Raw genomic sequence first — 24405 nt, 5'->3', positions numbered from 1 at the left:
TTTTCCATTTGTTTCAGCACCATACATTTAATGATTATCCTTTTCCCATTGAGTTATCTTGGAAGTCTTGTTGAAAATCAATTGAATATATGTGTGTGGCTCTGTTTCTGCACTCTCTATTATGTTCATTTAACTCTATGTATATCTCAATGCCATTACCATATTGTCTTCATTTCATTTAGCTCCATAGTAAGTCTTGAAATAAAATAGTGTAAATCTTGCAACTTCGTTCCTTTTAAAAGTTGTTTGGACTATTCTAAGTCCTTTGCATTTCCATATAAATTTTAGAGGCACATGTCAATTTGTACAAAATAGGCTGTTGGGATTTTGTTGGAAATATAGATCAATTTGGGGAGAGGTGATGTCTCAATATCATTGAGGTTTTCATTACATGAAAATACTTTATATCTCCATTTTTAGATCTTCATTATTTTGTTTTTACAAGGTTTTGAAACTTTTAGAGAAAAGGTCTTGTAATGTTTTGTTAAATTTATCTCTAGGAGGTTCATCTTTTTGGATACTAGTGAATGACATTTTTAAAAATTTTATTTTCCAAGATGGGAGACTTATTATAAGGCTATAATTATTATAAAGATATAGTATAAGTAAAGTATATAAAGTATAGTATAAAGATAGACAAGTAGACCAGCTGAATAGCAATGAGGCCACAAATTGGACCTGTGCCTTTGTTTTATTTTTTAATTGAAATACAGTTGACATACAGTATTATGTCAGTTTCAGGTGTGCGACATAGTGATTTGACACTTACGTACATTACAAAATGATCACCATAGCAAGTCTAGTAACCACCTGTCACCATACAAAGTTATTGCAATCTTATTGACTATATTTCCTATGCTGTATATCACAACCCGTGATTTATTTATTTTATGACGGGAAGTTTGCACCTCTTAATCCCCTCCACCTATTTTGCCCAACCCTCTACCCTCCTCCCCTCTGGCAACTACTGGTTCATTTTCTGTATCGGTGGAGTTATTTCTGTTTTCTTTGTTTAATTGTTTTGTTTTTATATTCCACATATAAGTGAAATAATGTGGTATTTATTTTTCTCTGTTGACTTATTTCACTTAGCACAATACCTTCCAGGTCCATCTGTATTGTCACAAATGGCAAGATTTCATTATTTTTTATGGCTGAGTAATAGTCTATTAAGTATATATACCACATCTTCTTTATCCATTTGTCTATTGATGGACACTTTCATATCTTGGCTATTGTAAATAATGCTGTAATGAACATAGGGGTGCATATATTTTTTCAAATTAGTGTTTTTTTTTTCTTTGGGTAAATACTCAGAAGTGGAATTGCTGGATCATGTGGTGGTTCTGTTTTTAATTTTTTGAGGAACCTCCATACAATTTTTGATAGTGGCTGCACCAATTTACATTCCCACTAAGAGTGCATGAGGGTTCCCTTTTCTCCACACCCTCACTAATGATTATCTGTTGTCTTTTTCTTTTTTCCAGGAAGATTAGCCCCGAGCTAACATTCGCCACCAATCCTCCTGTTTTTGCTGAGGAAGATTGGCCCTGAGCTAACATCTGTGCCCATCTTCCTCTACTTTATATGTAGGATGCCTGTCACAGCATGACTTGAGGAGCAGTGTATAGGTCCCTACCCTCGATCTGAACCGGCAAACCCCAGGCAGCCAAAGTGGAGTGCACAAACTTAACCACTGTGCCACAGGGCCAGCCCCTCTGTTGTCTTTTTGATAACAGCTATTCTGACAGGTGTAAAGGTATATCTCATTGTGGTTTTGATTTGCATCTCCCTGATGAGTAGTAATGTTGGGCATATTTTCATGTGTCTCTTGGCCATCTGTATGTCTTCTTTTGGAAAATGTCTATTCAGACATATTCTTTGCCCATTTTTAATTTAATTGTTTTTTTAATATTGAATTTGTATCAGTTAAATATATATTTTGGATCTTAACCCCTTACCAGAAGCATCATTTACAAATATCTTTTCCCATTCAGTAGGGTGCCTTTTCATTTTGTTGATGGTTTCCTTTGCTGTCAAAAGCTTTTTAGTTTGATATAGTCCCATTTGTTTATTTTTACTTTTGTTACCCTTGCCTAAGGAGACAGACCCAAAAAAATTATTGCTAAGATGATGTCAAAGAGTTTACTGCCTATGTTTTCTTCTACAAGTTTTATGGTTTCAGGTCTTACATTTAAGTCTTTAATTCATTTTGAGATTGTTTTTGTATATTGTGTAATAAAGTGGTCCAGTTTCATTCTTTTGCATGTAGCTGTCCAGTTTTCCTAACATTATTTATTGAAGGGACTGCCTTTTCTCCATTTTTCATTCTTGCCTCCTTTGTTGTAGATTAATTGACCATATAAGTGTGGGTTTATTTTTGGGCTCTCTATTCTCTTCCATTAATTTATGTGTCTGTTTTTGTGCCAGTACCATCTGTTTTGGTTACTATAGTTTTGTAGTATAGTTTCAAATCAGGGAGTGTGATACCTCTAGCTTTGTTCTTCTTTCTGAAGATTGCTTTGGCTATTCAGGATCTTTTGTGGTTCCATACAAATTTTAGGATTATTTGTTCTAGTTCTGTGAAAAATGCCATTGGTGTTTTGATAGGGATTGCATTGAATCTGTAAATTGCTTTGGATAGTACGGACATTTTAACAATATTAATTCTTTTCATCCATGAGCACAGTATATCTTTCCATTTATTTGTGTCATATTCAATTTCTTTCATCAATGTCTTAAGTTTTCAGAGTATAACCTTTTCACCTTCTTAGTTAAATTAATTTCTAGATATTTTAATCTTTTTGATGCAATTGTAAATAGCAATTTTCTTAGTTTCTCTTTCTGATAGATTGTTATTATTGTATAGAAATGCAAAAGATTTCTGTATATTAATTTTGTATCCTGCAACTTTACTGAATCCATTTATTGGTTCTGACAGTTTTTTTGGTGTAGTCTTGAGGGTTTTCCATATATAGTATCATGTGAGCTGCCAACAGTCACAATTTTACTTCTTCTGTTCTAATTTGGATGCCTTTATTTCCTTTTTTTGTCTGATTTCATGAGTGGTGTAGGTCTGCTCCTAGGGTCTGAACCCACAAACCCAGGCTTCTGAAGCGCAGTGCTTGAACTTAACCAATACGCCACTGGGGCAGCCCCACTATGGAGCTTTAAAAAGAATAAGATAATTTTACATCAAATGGTTAGGTACGTTTTCATTGACATTTAAGTAATAAAGCAAGATAAAAGCACTTTGTGTACATTTCTCTCCCAGTTTTGTAATCCATCTATGCATATGCATCCTAGATGCTGGCTGTTTCTTAGACCTTTTCCAAAGAGGAAAAAACTGTCCATTGATAAATAGTATGCATTCATTATTAATAATTTTTATTAGTTCATTATTAAAATACTGCAGCTTTTATAAGAGAGAGAAAAGAGGTTCTCCTCCCCCCACAATACACAGCAAACAACTAAATCTCCTTTTACCATTTCAGCTACTTCAAAATTACATTGTAGGCCACCTTGCCAACCAGGAGTATGCTTCTCTGGAAGAGGATCTGTAATAATAGATATCCTAATCTCTTTTCTTCTGCTTTTAAATTATTCATAATGAGAACTTGAGAAAGAACATTTCGATTATTCTCTAAGCTGTTATGCCTAATAATGAAAGTGTAATGTTCCCATCTGTACATTCTGTGATACTGAGTTAAAATTCCTAAATTAGTACAGTCATAGGTAGGGGCCTATCCTGGTCAGTTCGGGCTGCTATAACAAATTACCATAGACTGGGTGGCTTAAACAGCAGAAATTAATTTTTCACAGTTCTGGAGACTGGGAAGTCCTAAGATCAGGATTCCTACATGGTCAGGTCTGGGTGAGAGCCTTCCTGCTTTGCAGTTGCCCATCTTTTTGCTGTGTCCTCCAATGATGGAGAGCAGAGAGAAAGGGAGCAAACTCATGTGCCTTGTGATCCAGTTACCTCTCAAAGTCCTCATCACCAAATACCATTATATGGTAGATTAGGGTTTCAATGTATGAATTTTAGGAGACTAAAAACATTTAGTCCAGAGCAAGACCTTTTCTCCTCCTGGGAACTGTATTTTCAAATTGTGACAGGAATAACTGTTGATGTTCTTTGTAATCATTTACTATATTCAGGGCATAATTTTAAATCGTGTCCTAAGCTATTATCAGATTAATTTTAAAATATTGTTTACTACACTATATTGCTTTTTTATGCAAGCACCTTACTCTCTCTTGCCTATAAAAAATTCTAAATTTGATTCTTCCAAAGCTGGCTTCTCCCAGCATACTCTTTGATTCTTTAAGGAGTGTTGACCCTCCCAAAGCAAATTCGCTGGTGTACTTGGTTTCTTGATATACTTGATTTATTTGGTCCCCTTGATATATGTTGCACATTTCCACTTTTCTTGTCTTTGCTTAATGATGTTTGCCTTTCCTCTTTTCTTTCCAATGACAGTCTATCCATTCTTTAAGGCTTAGTTTATCTCTATCTTCCTCCTTTCTCTTCTCAGCTCCTAAACGTTTATTATATTTTCCATACCACTCTTTTGGCATGTGGAATAGAAAAAATATAATTGATATTTAGGGACTGTGGTATGCTTCCATGTTATTTAACATTTTCTTTGTACATATCATGTTTTGTTTGTTTAGCACCAAACTTAGTGCAGAGACTGTCTTCTCTCATATGCTTTTTGTGTACAAGATTGAAGAGTCTTGTGTTATTACCTTGAAACTTTATTGATTATTATGTATCCTCATTCTGATGGTTCTCTTTTAAGTAGCATCTTAGGTAACCTTTAGAGTTATTTGATTCAGTTGGAAAACTTACCAGGGTTGTCATATTCTTCCCATAGACATTGTTGACTTAGGAGCAGCAACCCAATCGTTCTCTCTTAGCATCCCAGAGTCCTCTTATGTGCTATAGCATAAGGAGGTCACACATCCTGGAGCTCAGTCCGGTTTTGTCACTTATTAGATGCATAGTTTTTATCAAGTTATATCATCTCTCTTAGCCTCAAATTCTCTATTTGAAAATGGTGACAATATCTTCATTTCTGGGTTGAGGATTAAGAGAATGTAAAGTAGCATAGTGACTTGCACATAATTGGTATTTTAATAACATGGTAACTATTCTTATAAGCATTTTGTTCCTTCACTGTTCATGTGACCCTGCTGTCTCTTCTTTATGCTTGTCTAGTTCTCACACATATAGCAGTGAGTTATATCAGCATAGAGGTGTAGCTTCAGTCATTAATAATACCTTTAAATGTTTTCCTTTTTTTCAATAGAAACTTCTTATTCACTGCCTAATCGATTGAATGCCATGTTGAAAATATTTGAAAAACAGTCAAATATGTTGACGAGGTAAGCTTTTAAAATGACTTTTTTCCAATTATAAAAATAAGTACACATTTATTTTAGAAAAATTAGAAACATAGAGAAGAAAATAAGACCACTGTTAAAAATATTTAATGTTCTTACGTCAATTTTTATGATGTGTATAGCTCTAAAATTTAAAATTTTAATCATTCAGAATGTAAAATAGTATAGCTACAATGGAAAACAGTATGTCAGTTTCCCAAAAAATTAAAAATGCAATTCCTATATGATACAGAAATTCCATTTCTGGGTATATACTCCCCAAAATTGAAATCAGGAGCTTGAATACCTATGTTCACTATAGCATTATACACAGTAGCAAAGAGATGGAAGCAACCCAAGTGTCCAAGAAAGGATGAATGGATAAAGAAAATGCGATATATACATATAATTGAACATTATTCAGTCTTAAAAAGGAAGGAAATTCTGACATATGCTACAAGAATGAACCTTGTGGACACTATGCTGAGTGAAATAAGCCAGTCAAAAAAGACAAAATTGTATGATTTCACTTATATGAGGTAGCTAGAGTAATCAAATTCATAGGGACAGAAAGTAGAACGGTGGTTGCCAGGGCCTTGGGGGAGGGGAAATGGGGAGTTGTTTAATGGGTATAGAGTTTCAGTTTTAAAAGATGAAAAGAGTTCTGGTGATTGGTTGTATAATAATGTGAATGTACTTAACAGTATTGAACTGTACACTTAGAAATGTAGATGGTAAATTTTATGTTATTTTACCACAATTTTTAAAAATTAAAAAAAATTACAATTCAAAATGTAGTTTGTGTATATACTTTTCATTTAGTTATAATTCTTTGCAAACTCATATAATTCTTATTTTAAATATTTTAAGTTAAAATAAAACATATATTAATAAAAGTTCATATAACAGTGTTTTCAAAAAATTTTATTTAGAGTCAACATTGAAAATTAGGAAATTTTTCATGATCAGAATGTCTAATTATCAAATCCAGTGATTAAGAATGAATAGAAGAGAGTAGCAGATCAAATGTGAAATAAAGGATATCCTGGGCAGCTGCTAAAAACAGAAATAAAGGACTTATGGCTTGCATTAATTGGTGGTCAGGTATTGGGACGTAACTGAGTTAGGCCCTGTTTCACTTTTTTCCCTTCTATCTCATTAGAATCCTCCTTATCGGAAGGGTAGGGTCAGAACTTGCACAGCTTTGTCAGATGAAAGCTTTAACATGTTCTAAGAGCATTCTTAAAGTAGGAGGCTGGTTTCCATGAGTATTCTTTCCACTGGACCAGAGTATTAAAGCAGACATCTAGACTATTATTTATTCTAGCTTCTTATATTAGACTGTTGGTGCTAGTTATAAGTGGTTTTAGAACTCCTGGGCATAACAGAAAGCAGTGGACTAGCTGAAGTGGTTACTATAAAGGAGAGGATTTCCAAATTGAATTGTCTTATATCCAGAATAAACTTTCTACAATTCTCTGGTTGGAATATGCTTTGTATGTTTCTTTGTGTAGCAAGAAGTATCCTGAATGCCACTGTGGATGATCTACCAGTCTTTCAGGTGGTTAGGTTATATTAGTTACACAACTGGTATGTTGAAAAAGCGTGTCTTATAGAATGAAATCACACAGCAGCTTTCTTTTGGATACCTTGCGTTCATTTATTTTTGCTAATTGGGGCTAATTTTTCCCCCACCCCTGGTTAAAACTAGGGCAGTACAATGACTTTTCTGATCATTCTTAGATAATAATTAATTTACATTTACTGTATAAGCACTCTCCTAAATGGAAAATTACAATTCCATGTCAAATATTACAATCAATATTTTAATTTTCATTTGAAGTTAAGACTTTTCTTCCCCTCGTCCCACCCTATTACTCCAGCTGAGCATGCTGGGGCTGTGGTTAACTTTTCTCTTTCATTACCTCTTTTCCCACTAACTAGTTGTAGTTTTTGTTTTCCATGTGTTTGGGAACGGAGGGAAGAAAGCTAAGGTATACAGGAAAGGTCCACTGTCACTGCCTTCCTTCGCCATAACTGCAGATAACACACACCAGGTTTTCTGAGGATTCTTTTTACAGTGCCTCGCACTGGGGCTTGAGATAAGGGCAAGCATATCTATCCCTCCCTTAATGGTTTGGATAGGACTCAAGCCACCCAATAGCTCTTTGCAAAGAAATGCTCTTTAAGTCTTCTTTCCTGACCTTTTTATAATGTCCATGTCAGTGAAAGGTTTTAGTGCTCTGTCTTGACTGCCTACTTTTTTTTTCAAGTGCTAATGGTCATATGTCTCACCTATTACTTTGATATGTGATACTGGGGGCTTAGAGTCTCAGTTGATCCCTCCATTTAACAACTTGTTACAGTTACATCCTTTAACATTCTGTTAAAATAAATACAGGGTTTGGCAAAAGTCTTAGTGGGTTTTAAGCTTTAATAACTTCAGAACTATACAGATACAACTTTTCAGAAAACACTATTTCAAAATTTGATTATGGATATTTCTTTTGCACTTACTTAAAAATTTTTGGATAATAATTTAAAAGGTTCTTTTCAGTTAAAATTTTTTGTTTGGGTCAGCATTTTCCATATTCAATCAGATTTACTAAAACAAAATTAATTTACAGTCATGCATTGACGACAGGGATATGTTCTGAGAAATGCATGGTTAGGAGATTTAGTTATTGTGTGAACAACATAGAATGTACTTACACAAACCTAGATGGTATAGCCTACTACACACTTAGGCTATATGGCACTAATCTTGTGGGATCATCATCTTATATGCGATCCATTGTTGACTGAAACATCATTATGAGGTGCATGACTATATTGTTCAAAATTCACAAAACTATGTAAAGGAAATGGAATTAATTAAACTTTCAAATGTTTAATTTTTTAAGTTTGTGGCTTTCTACTTCTGAAGTCAGTGGAGCTTAGAACTACACTAAAGCTTTTAGGACGTCCTGTATTTATTAAACTTCCACCATGTGACTGAGTTTTTGGGACAAAATCCCAACTAAAATTAGTCTGAGCAAAAGACAGATTTTATTATAAAGAGTCTGAGCCTCTCACTGAATGTATTGAAGCAGTATGGCTCAATCTCAGAAACAAGTATAAATTAGAACTTGAGCATCATCAAGATATTGTTTTTCTCTGTGTGAGCTTCATTTTCTCCTATCGCAGACCTCTTCATTCCTTCTGTTTTCTTCTTCATTTATTTTTTGCCCATGGGTGGGAAGCCATGACTGCTGACAATTCCTAAGCTTTAATCTTCAGTTTTAGTCATTCTGAGGGATAGTATTTGAATTTCCCAAGTCTAATAGTCCTAGGTGAGAAAATCATTATTACAGATAGAGAAAAGTGCCCATTTATGGACCAGTCAATTCTAGTCAAAGGCTTATGGTTATGTAAGCTCTCTCAGGAACTATATTGATTCAGAGGGGTGCAGGAAGGGGAGTTCCCAGAAATAGCAGTGGGATCTACTTCTGAGCTGCCCAGTGGTGAGCAGATGTAATGGGATGAAATCCACATTAATATAGGATAACATATAGGAAAAAATGATTGTATTTTATTATTATGCGTGAATTATAGAGCAGCAGGATAGGGCAATCATGCTGGTCTTTGGGGGACCTAATAGACCTGTTCTTCAGGATCTGGTCAATAACATTGTCTAGCTGTTGGTCCGTGGGTAGTGGGAAATGGGCTAGTAAGCATAGACCCAGAGGACCTTGAAAATTTATTTCTTCAATTATGGGACAAATTGGGACTGTAATTAAAGATTGAATTGTAGGATGGTTTGTGAAGGCATAAGACCTCTTTGGTGAACAGAGTGCTGAGAGCTGGTGTCCAGTCTTGGGGATGGCAACATTGGTGATGACATTGTACATCACCAGAATCATGTGTGCTCCTGACAGGAAAGCAGGCCTATTAAGAAATCCATTATGATGTTTATAAGGAGGCATAGGAGTCAGAAGGAAGGATAGTAGGCTGTCTTGTCTTCCAAACTGTTTTTTAGCCCAGGAACATGTATCACAGGTAGTTAGATTATGTCAAAGGTGAAGTCACCATAGCTCCAACATGGTAAATTCAAAGTCTTGAATGAATTTAATTGGCGAACTAGGGCACTGGCAAGGGCATTTGGCTAAAGAATAATGACAAAGTCTTACTTCACATCATTCAAAAAACTAAATTTAATGTTGATTACAGACCAAAATGTAAGAAAACAAAATTATAAATATATGGAAGGCATCTGGCTCTATCAAAATTAAAAACACCTTGTTCAAAAATGAACCAAGTTAAATGATAAACACTGGACTGGGAGAAAATATTTGTGCATATACAATAGAAAGAAGGAATGACAATAATATATAATTCCATAAAAAAGGCAAATAGCCCTCAAAAAATAGTCAAAGTATATATATATATATATATAACTTAAGGAAGAGACAAAACAGTGGCCAATAAACATGTTAGGCGATGCTCGATCAGGGAAGTGGCAAAGCAAAACAGCAACAATATATTTTTTCCCCTATCAGTTTAACAAAAAGTAAAAGTTTTCTAATATCAAGTCTTGACAGAGATGTAGTATAATCACTAATCTTAAAATGCTAGTAAATAGGAGTTGCCTACTTTCAAGTACAATTTAGCAGAGTTTATTTAATAATAACAACAAAAATGTATACCTTATTATACCTCTTTTATATTTCCCTAAAAAAGCAAACCTCTTTTAATCTACCCCAGAGAAAGGAATATACTCAAGGAGGCTTATATCAAAAGAAATTTATCGCATCACTGTGATAACAGCAGAAACGAGAAAGAATTTCAACTCCTGTTAGTAGGAGTATGGCTCAATAATCTATGGTAAAAGGATCTTATGGTAATACTATGAACGACTGTATGACAACAAATTAGATAACTTACATGATATAGACAAATTCCTAGAAAAATACAAACTGAACTGATTCAAGAAGAACTAGAAAATCTGAGTGAAACTGTAACAAGTAAAGAGATTTAATTTGTAATTAAAATATTTTCCACTAGGAAATGCTCGGGCCAGATGGCTTCACTGGTGAATTCTATCAAATATTTAAAGAGGAATTAATACCATCTCTTCACAAACTTTTCCAAAAAGTGGAAGGAGTCAACACTTCTCACCTCATTCTGTGAGACTAGTATTATTCTGCTACTAAAACCAGACCATATCACAAGAAAACTGCAGACCAATATGTTACAAATATAAATGCAGAAATTCTCAGCATAGCACTAGCAAATAAAATCCAGCAACATATAAAGTGAGTTGTACACCACAAACAAGTGGGATTTATCCCAGGAATGCAAGGTTGGCTTAAAATGCAAATATCAATTAATATAATACATGATGTTGATTGAATAAAGGAGAAATAAAGTCACATGAACATTTGACAAAATATAATACAATTTCATGGTAAAAAATACTCCACAAACTATGAATAGAAGGGAACTTCCTTAATTTGATGGAGGCTATCTATGAAAACTCATAGCTAACATCATACTTAATGGTGAAAAGAATTAATACATTGTCTCTAAGATCAGGAACAAAAGAGGACATTCTTACTGCTTCTAGTAGAGGTTCTAGCCAGGGAAATTAAAGAAGAAAAGGAAATGAAAGATGTTCAGACTGGAAAGGAAGAGATAAAACTACCACTTTTTGCAGATGTCATGATCTTGTGTATAGAAAATCCTCAGGCATCCACTGAAAACTATTAGAAGAAATGAATGAATTCATCAAGGTTGCAATATACAAGATACATAAATAAAAATCAATTGTACTTTTACACACTAGCTATTATGGGTAGAATTGTGTCCCCCAAACTGTATGTTGAAGCTCTAACTCCAGTGCCTCAGAATGAACTTATTTAGAAACAGGGTCATTGTAGATGTAATTAGTTAAGATGAGGTCATACTGGGGTGGGATGGGCCCTTAGTATAATGACTGGTATCCTTAAAATAATTGGATAAGAGAGATACACACAGAGGGAAGACAGCCCTAGAGGCCGAGATTGGAATTATGCTGCCACAGTCCAAAGAATGCCAGGGACTACTAGAAGCTGGAAGAGGCAAAGAAGGATCCTCCCCCAGAGATTTCAGAGGGATCATGGAGTTACCAAGACCTTAAGTTTAGATTTATAGTCTCCAGAACTGTGAGAGGATAAACTGTTGTTTTAAGTCGCCCAGATTGTGATACTTTGTTACAGCAGCCCTAGGAAACTAATACACTAGCAATGAACATTCCAAAAATGAAATAAAGATAACAATTCCATTTACAGTGACAGCAAAGAGAATGAGAATGAAGTTAACAAAAGAAGTGTAAGATTTTTGCACTGAAAACTACAAAACATCATTGAAAGAACTTAAAGAAGACCTAAATAAACAAGTAGACATCCCATTTTCATGGACTGTTAGATTTAAGAATCTTAAAATGGCAGTACTCCCCAAATTGATTTACAGATTCAATGTACTCTATATCAAAATTCCAACTTTGTTTTTGCATGAAGTGACACGCTGATCCTAAAATTCATGTGGAAATACAAGGAATCCAAAATAGCCAAAGAAATCTTAGGAAGAAGAACAAAGTTGGAGGACTCACACTTAATTGATTTTAAAACAAAACAAAGCTATAGTAATCAAGACAATGTGGTATTGGCATAAGGATAGACCTATATATATAGATCAATGTAGTAGAAGTGAATGTCCAGAAATAAACCCTTACATTTATAGTCAATTGATTTTAAACAAGGAGATCGATACAATTCAATGGGGGAAAGAATAGTCTTTTTAACAACTGGTACTTGGATAACTGGATATGCACATGCAAAAGAATAAAGTTGGATCTTTTCTTCATGCCATGCACTAAATTTAACTCAAAATTATCAAAGACATAAATTTAAGAGCTAAAACTATAAACCTCTTAGAAGAAACATAGGAGAAAATCTTTATGAGCTTGAGTTAGGCAATGGTTTCTTAAATAGGACACCAAAAGCACTACCAGCAAAAGAAAAAAATAGACAAATTGAACTTCATAAAGATTAAAGACTTTTCTGCTGCAAATGAGGGTCAAGAGGGTGAAAAGACAACCCATAGAATATGAAAACTATTCAAAAATTATATATTTGATGAGACTTGTATCCAGAATATATAAAGAACTCTTATAACTCAATAATAAAAAGATAAATAACCCAATTAAAAATGGGCAAATAATATGAATAGACATTTTCCAAAACAGTCTGTACACATGGTCAATAAATACATGAAAAAATGCTCAACATCATTAATCATTAGGGAATTACAAATCAAAACTACAGTGATATACCACTTCACACCCATGAGGATGGCTATAATAAGAAAAGACAGATAATAACAGTTGTTGGCAAGGATTTGGAGGAATTGGGACCTTGTACATTGCTTGTGAGAATTTAAGTGGTACATCTGCTATGGAAATCAGTTTGTCAGTTTCTCAAAGTGTTAAATATAGAGTTAACATATGATCCAGAAATTCTATTTCTAGGTTTATACCTGAGAGAAATGAAAACATATGTTTACACAAAAACTTGTAAATGGATGTTCAGAGTAACAGTATGCGTAATAACCAAAAAGTAGAAACAACCCAAATGTTCATAAACTGATGAATGGGTAAGTAAAACGTGTATATCCATACAATGGAATATTACTTGGCGATGAAAAGGAACAAAGTGCTGAAACATGCTACAACCTGGATGAACCTTGAAAACGTTATGCTAAGTGTAACAAACCAGTCGCAAAAGACCACATATTGTATAATTCTATTTATCTGGACTATCTGGAGTAGGCAAATCTATAGAGACAGAAAGTAGATTAGTGGCTACCAGGGCTGGGGCAGTGCTGGGAAGAATGGGGAGTGACTGCTTATGGGTACAGAGTTTCTGTTTGAGGTAATTAAAATATACTGAAATTAGAAGTGGTAATAGTTGCCAACTTGGTGAATATTTTAAAAGCCATTGAAATGTACACTTTAAATGAGTGAATTGTATGGTATTTAATTATATCTTAAAGCTTTAAAAATTTTTTATTATAATAAATAAACAACTCATTTGTCAAGAAAAAATCTATAGTTTATCCATACTATGGAACAGTTGTCAGCAAACTGCAGCCCTTGAGTTAAATCTAGCCACACCCGTTCTTGTTACCTGTCATCCATAGCTGCTTTTGCAGGATTGGGTAGTAGTAACAGAGATCATCTGGCTTGCAAAGTCTGAAATATTTACTATCTTGCTCTTTACAGAAAAAGTTTTCCAAATCCTGCTATGGAATAAGAAGTGGTATTTTATTTAAAAGGGTGAGATAGAACTACATTTATCAATATAAATAGATCTCAGACATTGTATTAAGTGAAAAAATAAGTTAAGAACAATATATACAGTGATATCATTTATGTGAAAAAGAAAACAAAACAGACATACAACCCGCTAACAAAAATTATACAATCAAATAGGTACATGCAATATTGTATAAATGCATGGAATAAATTTTGGAAAGATACGCAGCAATCTAATGATATGTCTGGGGAAAGCATTGGATTTTTTGAATGGTGGTCAGAGTGTACTCTAACTTTATTTGTTTTATTTTAAATTTTTTATAAAGAAAGGTATAAGTATGTAAATAAAAATATAAATGTAAAGTTATAATACATTATAGATATTTTTGTTTTGTTTTTCAGAGCTATGAATGATCAAAGTTTGTTAGAGGCTGTAAGTATAGTACAGCACTCTCAGTTTGAAATTACACCTTGCCCTTGACAATGTTGGTAGATTCTAGAAATTGTCAGGATGCATGATCTTAAATAAAGATTCAATGCTTACTCATTTTACTGAAGAGATTTCTATGCATATGTGAGCTAGAAAGCTTTGTCTATTCTTTTGATTTTACTAGACTTTATTATCACTCAGAAACACTCCACTTCTGAAATATTGAACTATAATGTCACACAGTCTTCTAAACTTCCATTCATTCTCACTTCCAGTTCCTTTGCCTCTTTCAGCCCCAATTATAGCTTCGCTATCCAGATTAATACCAAAGATATTATTTTCATGAGTTAATGAAGACTTTCTTACTTTAATAATTAAGTACCCAAATAACTTGTCTACATTGAGACGTTTGTTTTTCATTGTTATTAAAATTATAATATTTGTTTTTAGAAATATAAACAGATGCAAAGTGATTTCCAAGTGTTATCAGAAGAGAAATTGTTGCTGGAAAATGAACTACAAAAGTTGAAGGATACGGAGGTAAGTTAAAATCTGAAAATGGCACACAGCCTTATTATTTTAGCATAGGAATAAAAGATATATTTAAATGTTTTACAATACATTATCTATATTAATAATTGGTAGCAGCTATGCTTTAAAAAATAAAATAATGCTATATTCTAAATTATGGTATTAACTGTGAAAACCAAAAGAATGCTATGAAAAACAGACTTAGAATTTAAACATTACAAAAGACATTTCTAGGTCAAATATTTAACTTTATTAAAATATCAATGAATTAGGGTTTTCAAATATATTTTAAATAAATGTTATTATATTCTTTGAAATTATGTAATGTGTGTGTCCCAGTTCACTATACCAAGTAGAGTGTGTATAAATACCAAGAATAAAGTGTTTTCTTTTTTCTTTCTCTTTTGCCATTTTTATATAGCTAATACATTTCAAACTATAGACAACAAAGTCAAATGAATTAGAAGTGAATTTTTATTAACCATGTAAAAACATAGGATGTATGTTTCAACCTAAGATCAACATAAAATGAAGGAAAATACTCTCAAATCCACTAATGTTGATTACTTGATATTTCTTCCTTCCTAGAGGAGGAAGCAGAAGTATTACTAGGAACTTTGTCACTTACTCAGTTAGAGAAGCAGTGATCCTACACAGACATTAAATATAAGATCAGGGCTATCACATATGTTCAATTAGGAATAGTTCCAACTAGTATCTACACTAGGGTAGTGGCCAAGAGGTCTGAGAGAGAGTCTGTTTTCAGAGAAGGGAATCGGTGTAATAGGATGGTGGGAAGAGAATAAATGGCTATAGAATTATGCCAAAGTCAGGATTTCTAATAACAAATAAAACAATTTTCTTCCAAAGTAGTCTTCCTTTCCTAACTTATCTCTCTTAATAATTTTATTTTTGTAGACAACCAATTTTAACGATCAAAAGCCACATTTGATTGCTGTCCTTGACTGCCAAATGATGATTGGTAGTTGTCTGTGTGTCAGTCAGTTAAGGATTTTATTTTCTTTTACTGTAAGCAGGAGAAACTGCAAGTTTCTTGCAACTAAAGGAAGAAATTTATTGGATGGGTATTAGGGTAATGCAAAGAATTCAAGGAAAATTGAACAGTGTGTTTGGTGAAGGATAGAACTAGGGCCACTCCTGGAGTCAAAATAACAAAAGTTCTTGGATAGCAATTACTCCTGTCCTTTCAGGGAGCTTTTAGAGAGGGAGCTCGGTCTACTATTTTCCCCATCCCTTTGGATACTGGCTCTGGAATTACTCAGCTCCAAGTGCTTCCTTTCCATAAAAGTCAGTTCTTAGTGATTGGATCTGATTGGCTTTGCTTAGGTCAAATGTTACTGGGACAATTTGAGATGAGGGAGTTGCAGAACCCTAATACAGTGTGGTGCTATTTCTTAACAAAAGGGAAAAGGATACTGGACACAAATATCTGGTGTCCACTGTACTTGCTACTATTTCCATAATTACTGTCATATCTATTTAATTATTCCAGATATCAGGAAACTTTTACTATAAAGGGTTAGATAAGTATTTTAGGTTTTGCAGGCTGTACAGTACACATTGCAGCTACTCATCCGCTTCTGTAGAGTGAAAATTGTCATAGATAATACATAAATGAATGAGCATGGCTGCATTGCAATAGATCTCTGTTTACAAAAACAGGCAGCAGGGCAGATATGGTCTGCAGTTTCCGGACTCTGTATGTCACTTCTGCTATCACTTGGCTTTCTGTTATAGCTTCCTAAGTAGGATGTCCTAGATATGTGTGTATTTTGGTATGCTATTGCTGGAAGATATCACTGCTTAAAGATTTGTTTCTGCTCTTTCTATTCTGTCCCATTGGTCTTGTGTTTTTCTACGCCAATGCCTGAGATACTTAATGATTACAGATTTAGACTAAGTCCTGATATTTTGTAGGGCAAGTCAACCCTTGTCATTTATAAGAATTTATTTATTTTTGGCCTTTGCACTTTCATATAAATTTTAGAGTTAACTTGTCAAATTCTACGATTGCACTGAATCTGTACATCAAGTTGGAGAGATTTACATCTAGGATATCAGATATATCTTTTTGTTTATAAACATTAAATGTCTCCATTTTTGAAATTTTTCTTTAATGTAACATTTCTTACAATAAATGTTTATGGTTTTCTTCATAAAGCTCTTATTCATTTTATTAATCTTAGGTGCTTTATATTTTTATGCTATTTTATTTGCTATATTTTAAAAGATATTTTTTAACTATTGCTAGAGAAGTGTAATAAATTTTTATCTATTGAATTATGCATCTGGAAACCTAGCTACACCGTATAATGATTAGATTTTTATTTCCTACTTGCATAATAGAAGTATCAATGAATAGTGATAGCCTAAGTTTTCTTGCTTTCCAATTTGTAATACTTTCTATTTCTTTTTCTGGCAAAGACTTTTAGGATAATATTGAATAGGCATGATGAGAGTGGACATTTTTCATTTATTCCTGATTTTAAAGGGAATGTTTTCTTGTTTCTTTGGGTCAGTCAGCCTGCCTCTCTCTCCCTCTCCCTGCTCCTCTCTTGATACCATTTATCAAGTTAAAGGGTTTTTCTTCTTTTCATAATTTGCTAACTATTTTTTTCATGCTTCATAAAATTCTTCCAGCCTCTGCCCACTGCCCAATTCAGAAGCCACTTGCACAGTTTTAGTTATATGTTACAACAGCACCCACTTCTAGGTATCAAAATCTGTATTACCTTTGTGTTTGCCGCTCAATTGGTTACTTTACAATAAAGGGTTTACATTCTTGTCTTTAACTTGTTACAGTCTATATTAAGTGATGTTAAATCACTTCACATCTAAGAACCTTAAAATAATATTCTTTCCTTTGCCCCTTTCCAGCTGTTGTTTTCAGATGTTTTATTATATCTGATATAAACTGCACAACATATTGTTATTAGTTTTCCCGTAAACTATTACCTTTTAAAGAGATTTAAATAACAAGACCAACAGTCTTTATATTTACACATGTAATTATCACTGCTGGCGCTCTTTTTTAATTTGTGTGTTTCCTTATTTCCATCTGGTATCAATTTTCTTCTGTTTGAAGGATTCTTTACCATTTTTGTTGTGCAGGTCTGCTGCTGATATATTCTTTTAACTCTTTGATTTCTGAAAAAAAATTTTTTTCCTTCAGTTTTGAAAAATATTTTTTTCTGGATAAAGAACTCTAGGTTGACTGGTTATTTTCCCTTCCAGTACTTTAAAGATATTGCTCCTTTGTCATCTGTCTTACATTGTTTCTGACAAGAAATCAGCTGTCCTTCTTATTCTTGTATGTAATCTTTTCTCTTTTGTCTGCTTTTAAGATTTTCATTTTATCACTGCTTTTAATAATTTGATTTTGATGTACCTTGGGGTAGTTTTCTTTATGTTGTTGTGGATTTGTGGGTATCTAGTTTTCATCAAATTTGAAAAAAAATTGGCCATTATTTCTTCAAATATTTATCCTTTTTCACCACCCCTTCTCTTCATGATGGACTCCAATTATAAGCATGAGTTGACTTGTAGTTGTCCCACAGCTCACTGATGATCTGTTCATTATTTTTTAGTCTTTTTTCCTCTTTCAATATTGTAGTATTTTTAATTTTTTTTCTGCTTTTTCTCCCCAAATCCCCCCAGTACATAGTTGTATATTTTAGTTGTGGGTCCTTCTAGTTGTGGCATGTGGGATGCCACCTCAGCACTGCCTGATGAGCGGTGCCATGTCCGTGACCAGGATCAGAACGGGTGAAATCCTGGGCTGCCGAAGTGGAGTGTGCGAACTTAACCACTCAGCCATGGGGCTGGCCCCATCATTATTTAGTATTTTTTGATTGCCAGTAGACATCTGATTTTTCTATATAGGAAATATATCCAAAAACTCACATTTAAACAAGAAAATTATTTGGGGACCATAACAATTCTCATAAAAAATCCATTATTGTACTTATTTTCCATATTTTGTGAGGAATTATCAACTTGTGAGATTTTGTCACTGCAGTGAATTTGGTATCTGTTGGAAGTTGTGGTCTGACACAGTAAATAACCATCTAATGCCTTAATAGGTCTCTATTATTAAGCTCGTTTTAAAATGGCAATAATCTATTTGTTAATTTTTTCTCTACTTTCTTGTATAAAATAATCTGGTATTACATAGTAGTTCAAGAATACCTTAAAACATGTGGTTAGTTCTGCTATAATATTTGTTTTTGTTTTTATTGAGTTAATGATAGGTTACAATCTTGTGAAATTTCAGTTGTACATTAATGTTTGTCAGTCATGTTGTAGGTGCACCACTTCACCCTTTGTGCCCACCCCCCACCCCACCTTTCCCCTGGTATCCACTAAACTGTTCTTGGTCCATAGTTTTAAATTCCTCATATGAGTGGAGTCATACACAGATTGTCCTTCTCTCTCTGGCTTATTTCACTTAACATAATTCCCTCAAGGTCCATCCATGTTATTGCAAATGGAATGATTTTGTTCTGTTTTGCAGCTGAGTAGTATTCCATTGTATATATGTACCACATCTTCTTTATCCATTCGTCTGTTGCTGGACGCTTAGGTTGCTTCCATGTCTTGGCTATTGTAAACAGTGCTGCAATAAACATTGTGGTGCATAGGACTTTTGGGATTGCTGACTTCAAGCTCTTTGGATAAATACCCAGTAGTGGGATGGCTGGATCGTATGGTAGTTCTATTTTTAATTTTTTGAGGAATCTCCATACCGTTTTCCATAGTGGCTGCACCAGTTTGCATTCCCACCAGCAGTGTATGAGGGTTCCTTTTTCTCCGCAACCTCTCCAACATTTGTTGCTGTTAGTTTTAGATATTTTTGTCATTCTAACAGGTGTAAGGTGATATCTTAGTGTAGTTTTGATTTGCATTTCCCTGATGATCAGCGATGATGAGCATCTTTTCGTGTGCCTATTGGCCATCAGTATATCTTCTTTGGAGAAATGTCTGTTCATGTCTCCAGCCCATTTTTTGATTGGGTTGTTTGATGTTTTGTGGTTGAGTTGCAAGAGTTCTTTATATATTATGGATATTAAGCCTTTGTCAGATATATGTCAGATATATTTTTTCCCAGTTAGTGGGTTGTTTTTTTGTTTCAATCCTGTTTTCATTTGCCTTGAAGAAGCCTTTAATCTGATGAAGTCCCATTTGTTTATTCTTTCTATTGTTTCCCTTCTCTGAGAAGGCATGGTGTCTGAAAAGATCCTTTTAATACTGATGTCAAAGAGTGTACTGCCTCCGTTTTCTTCCAGAAGCCTTATGGTTTCAGGTCTCACCTTTAGGTCTTTGATCCATTTTGAGTTTATTTTGGTGAATAGTGAAAAAGAATGGTCAATTTTCATTCTTTTACATGTGGCTTTCCAGTTTTCCCAGCACCATTGTTGAAAAGACTTTCTTTTCTCCATTGTATGCCCTCAGCTCCTTTGTCAAAGATAAGCTGTCCATAGATGTGTGGTTTTATTTCTGGGCTTTCAATTCTGTTCCATTGATCTGTGCACCTGTTTTTGTACCAGTACCATGCTGTTTTGATTACTGTAGCTTTGTAGTATGTTTTGAAGTCAGGGATTGTGATGCCTCCAGTTTTGTTCTTTTTTCTCAGGATTGCTTTAGCAATTCGGGGTCTTTTGTTGCCCCATATGAATTTTAGGATTCTTTGTTCTAATTCTGTAAAGAATGTCATTGGGATTCTGATTGGGATGGCGTTGAATCTGTAGATTACTTTAGGTAGAACGGAAATTTTAACTATGTTTATTCTTCCAATCCATGTACATGGAATGTCTTTCCATCTCCTTATGTCATCATCCAATTCTCTCAGAAAGGCCTTGTAATTTTCATTATATAGGTCCTTCACTTCCTTGGTTAAAATTTACCCCAAGGTATTTTATTCTTTTTGTTACGATTGTGAATGGTATTGTATTCTTGAGTTCTTTTTCTGTTGGATCATTACTGGAGTATAGCAATGCTACTGATTTATGCAAATTGATTTTATACCCTGCAACTTTGCTGTAGTTGTTGATTACTTCTAACAGTTTTCCAATGGATTCTTTGGGGTTTTCTATATATAAGATCATGTCGTCTGCAAACAGCGAGAGTTTCACTTCTTCCCTCCCTATTTGGATTCCTTTTATTCCTTTTTCTTGCCTGATTGCTCTGGCCAGGACCTCCAGTACTATGTTAAATAAGAGTGGTGATAGAGGGCATCCTTGTCTCGTTCCTGTTTTCAGGGGGATGGGGTTCAGTTTTTGCCCATTGAGTATGATGCTGGCTATGGGTTTGTCGTATATGGCCTTTATTATGTTGAGGTAGTTTCCTTCTATGCCCATTTTGTTCAGAGTTTTTATCATAAATGGCTGTTGGATCTTGTCAAATGCCTTCTCTGCATCTATTGAGATGATCATGTGGTTTTTATTCCTCAGTTTGTTGATGTGGTGTATCACGTTGATTGATTTGCAGGTGTTGAACCATCCCTGTGTCCCTGGTATGAATCCCACCTGATCCTGATGTATGATTCTTTTGATGAATTGCTGAATTCTGGTTGCCAAAATTTTGTTTAGAACTTTTGCGTCTATGTTCATCAGTGATATTGGCCTGTAGTTCTCTTTTTTCGTGGTGTCCTTGTCAGGTTTTGGTATCAGCGTGATGCTGGCCTCATAGAATGTGTTAGGAAGTGTTCCATCTTCCCTAATTTTTTGGAATAGCTTGAAAAGGATAGGTATTAAATCCTCTCTGAAAGTTTGGTAGAATTCCCCAGGAAAGCCATCTGGTCCTGGGGTTTTATTCTTTGGGATGTTTTTGATTGCTGTTTCAATCTCTTTCTTTGTGATTGGTCTATTCAAATTGTCTGCCTCTTCTTGAGTGAGCTTTGGGAGATTGTAGGAGTCCAAGAATTTATCCATTTCCTCTAGGTTATCCATTCTGTTGGCATATAGTTTTTTGTAGTATTCTCTTATAATCTGTTGTATTTCTGCAGAGTCTGTTGTTATTTCTCCTTGCTCATTTCTGATTTTGTTTATTTGAGCTTTCTCCCTTTTTTTCTTTGTAAGTCTGGCTAGTGGTTTGTCAATTTTATTTATCTTCTCAAAAAACCAGCTCTTTGTCTCATTGATCCTTTCTACTGCCTTTTTTGTTTCAATAGTATTTATTTCTGCTCTGATTTTTATTATTTCTCTCCTTCTGCTGACTTTGGGCTTCATTTGTTCTTTTTTCTCTAGTTCAGTTAAGTGTGCTTTAAGGTTGCTTATTTGGGATTTTTCTTGTTTGTTAAGATGTGCCTGTATTGTGATGAATTTTCCTCTTAATACAGCTTTTGCAGTATCCCATATGAGTTGGTATGGCATGCTATCATTTTCATTTATTTCCAGGTATTTTTTTATTTCTTCTTTAATTTCTTCAATGATCCATTGCTTGTTCAGTAGTGTGTTGTTTAGTCTCCACATCTTTGTGCCTTTCTCAGCTTTTTTCTTGTAATTAATTTCTAGCCTTATAGCACTATGATCTGAGAAGATGCTTGTTATTATTTCAATTTTTTTAAATTTGTAGAGGCTTGCCTTGTTTCCCAACATATGGTCTATCCTAGAGAATGTTCCATGTGCACTTGAGAAGAATGTGTATTCAGCTCTTTCAGGGTGGAGTGATCTATATATGTCTATTAAGTCCAATTGTTTTAGTTTTTCATTCAGCTCCACTATTTCCTTGTTGATTTTCTGTCTGGATGATGTGTCCATTGATGTGAGTGGGGTGTTGAGGTCCCCTACTATTATTGTGTTGTTTTTAACATCTTCCTTTAGGTCTGTTAATAGTTGCTTTATGAATCTTGGTGCTCCTGTGTTGGATGCATAGATATTTATGAGCGTTATTTCTTCCTGATGAAGTGTCCCTTTGATCATTATATATTGTCCCTCTGTGTCTCTCTTTACCTGTCTTATTTTGAAATCCACTTGGTCTGATATGAGAATTGCAACACCTGCCTTTTTTTCCTTGCTATTTGCTTGAAGTATTGTCCTCCACCCCTTCACCCTGAGTCTGTGTTTGTCCTTGGGGCTGAGGTGTGTTTCCTGGAGGCAACAAATTGTTGGATCGTGTTCTTTAATCCATTTTGCCACTCTGTGTCTTTCTATTGGAGAGTTCAATCCATTCACATTGAGAGTGATTATTGATGCATGCGGGCTTAATGCTGTTAATCTGTCGCTCATTATCTTGTTTTCCTGCATTTCTTTTCCTGTTTGCTTTAGACTACCCATTTAATACTGCAATTTCTTATGCTGGGTTTCGTAGATTTTTCCTTATTTATGATTTGTGACTCTGTTCTGTACTTTATTTTAGTGTCTACCTTGAAGTTTGTATTTAGAATCTCGTGTATAATATAGTCTATTCTCTGGTGGTCTCTTACTTACTTGACCAATACTGATTTGGACCCTTGGTTCTTACCCTCCTAAATAATTATTTTCATTTTTTTATTCCAACTCGTCTTATTAATTGGTAGTTAGAGTGCTAAGATCATCCTTGTTTTGGTAGTTTCCTTACCTTTACCCTAATGCTATAATTGAATATTTGCTATCCTGTTCTGGTTCTATCCATCGGTCTCCCTAGTCTGTGGATTGTGTCCCCTTTCTCCCTTTTTTCTTTTTTCAGGTATGAGAGCCTTCTTGAGGATTTCTTGTAATGGAGGGCTTTTAGTTACCAATTCCCTTAACTTTTGTTTGTCTGGAAAAGATTTAATTTCTCCCTCATATCTGAAGGAAATTCTTGCTGGATAGAGTATTCTTGGCTGAAGATTTTTATCCTTTAAAGCTTTGAATATGTCACTCCATTCTCTCCTAGCTTGTAGGGTTTCTGTAGAGAAATCCGCTGACAGTCTGATAGGGGCTCCTTTATAGGTTATTCTCTTTTTTTTTCTTACTTCCCTGAGTATTCTCTCCTTATCATTCCTATTTGCCAACTTTACTACTGTGTGCCGTGGGGTAGCTCTTTTTACATTGACAAATCTAGGAGATCTAAAACCCTCCTCTACACACATTTCTCCGTCAATCCCTAGATTTGGGAAGTTCTCTTCAATAATTTCGTTAAGCACACTTTCTGCTCCATTTTCCTTTTCCATATTCTTGGGAATTCCTATGATCCTTATATTCTTACTCCTCATTGAATCCATTATCTCTTGGAGATTTTCCTCATTTTTTTAAATTCTTAGTTCTCTTTCTTTCTGTGTCTGGCGCCATTCAGCCTGTCTATCTTCGATTATGCTAATTTTCTCCTCTATGTTGTGTACAGAGGCATTCAGGGAATCCGTATTCTGTTTTATCTGGTCCATTGTGTTTTTCATCTCAAGTAATTCTGTTTGATTCTTCTTTATGATTTCAATCTCTTTTGTGAAGTAACTCCAGAACTCGGCTTGTTTCTCTATCTTTGTCTCTACCTCATTGAGTTTTTTGATTATAGCTGCTCTGAACTCATTATCACTTAGTTTACCTAATTCCAAGTCCTCAGGACCTAATTCTATGTTTTTATTGTTTTCCTTCTGGTCTGGGGCTTTTATAAATTGCTGGATGGTAGAGGAGCGTTTTTTTCTCATGGTGGTAGAATTCATTTGCAGTTACAGCCTGTCGCCACTAGATGGGGGTCAAGAGCTGCGTGTTATGAGCTCTCCGCCTTGGGGCAAGATGGCTGCGCCCCCGGC

The 24405-nt window shown here is 34.5% G+C and overlaps 1 protein-coding gene across 23 annotated transcripts in view; it reads left to right on the top strand.

The window, feature by feature from the left end:
* CCDC7 (coiled-coil domain containing 7) overlaps nt 1-24405 on the top strand; it is a 463736-nt gene that overhangs the window by 91684 nt on the left and 347647 nt on the right. For all 23 annotated transcript variants that reach the window (XM_070601703.1, XM_070601701.1, XM_070601699.1 and 20 more), the window contains 3 exons: nt 5313-5388; nt 14120-14150; nt 14598-14687. In XM_070601703.1, coding sequence (XP_070457804.1) covers nt 5313-5388; nt 14120-14150; nt 14598-14687 — 197 coding nt within the window. The remainder of the gene's footprint in view (nt 1-5312; nt 5389-14119; nt 14151-14597; nt 14688-24405) is intronic.

The sequence above is a fragment of the Equus przewalskii genome, chromosome 30 (genome assembly GCF_037783145.1).
Source record: "Equus przewalskii isolate Varuska chromosome 30, EquPr2, whole genome shotgun sequence".
In the NCBI taxonomy this organism is placed as follows: Eukaryota; Metazoa; Chordata; class Mammalia; order Perissodactyla; family Equidae; genus Equus; species Equus przewalskii.
This window is presented reverse-complemented; position numbering and strand designations above follow the sequence as displayed.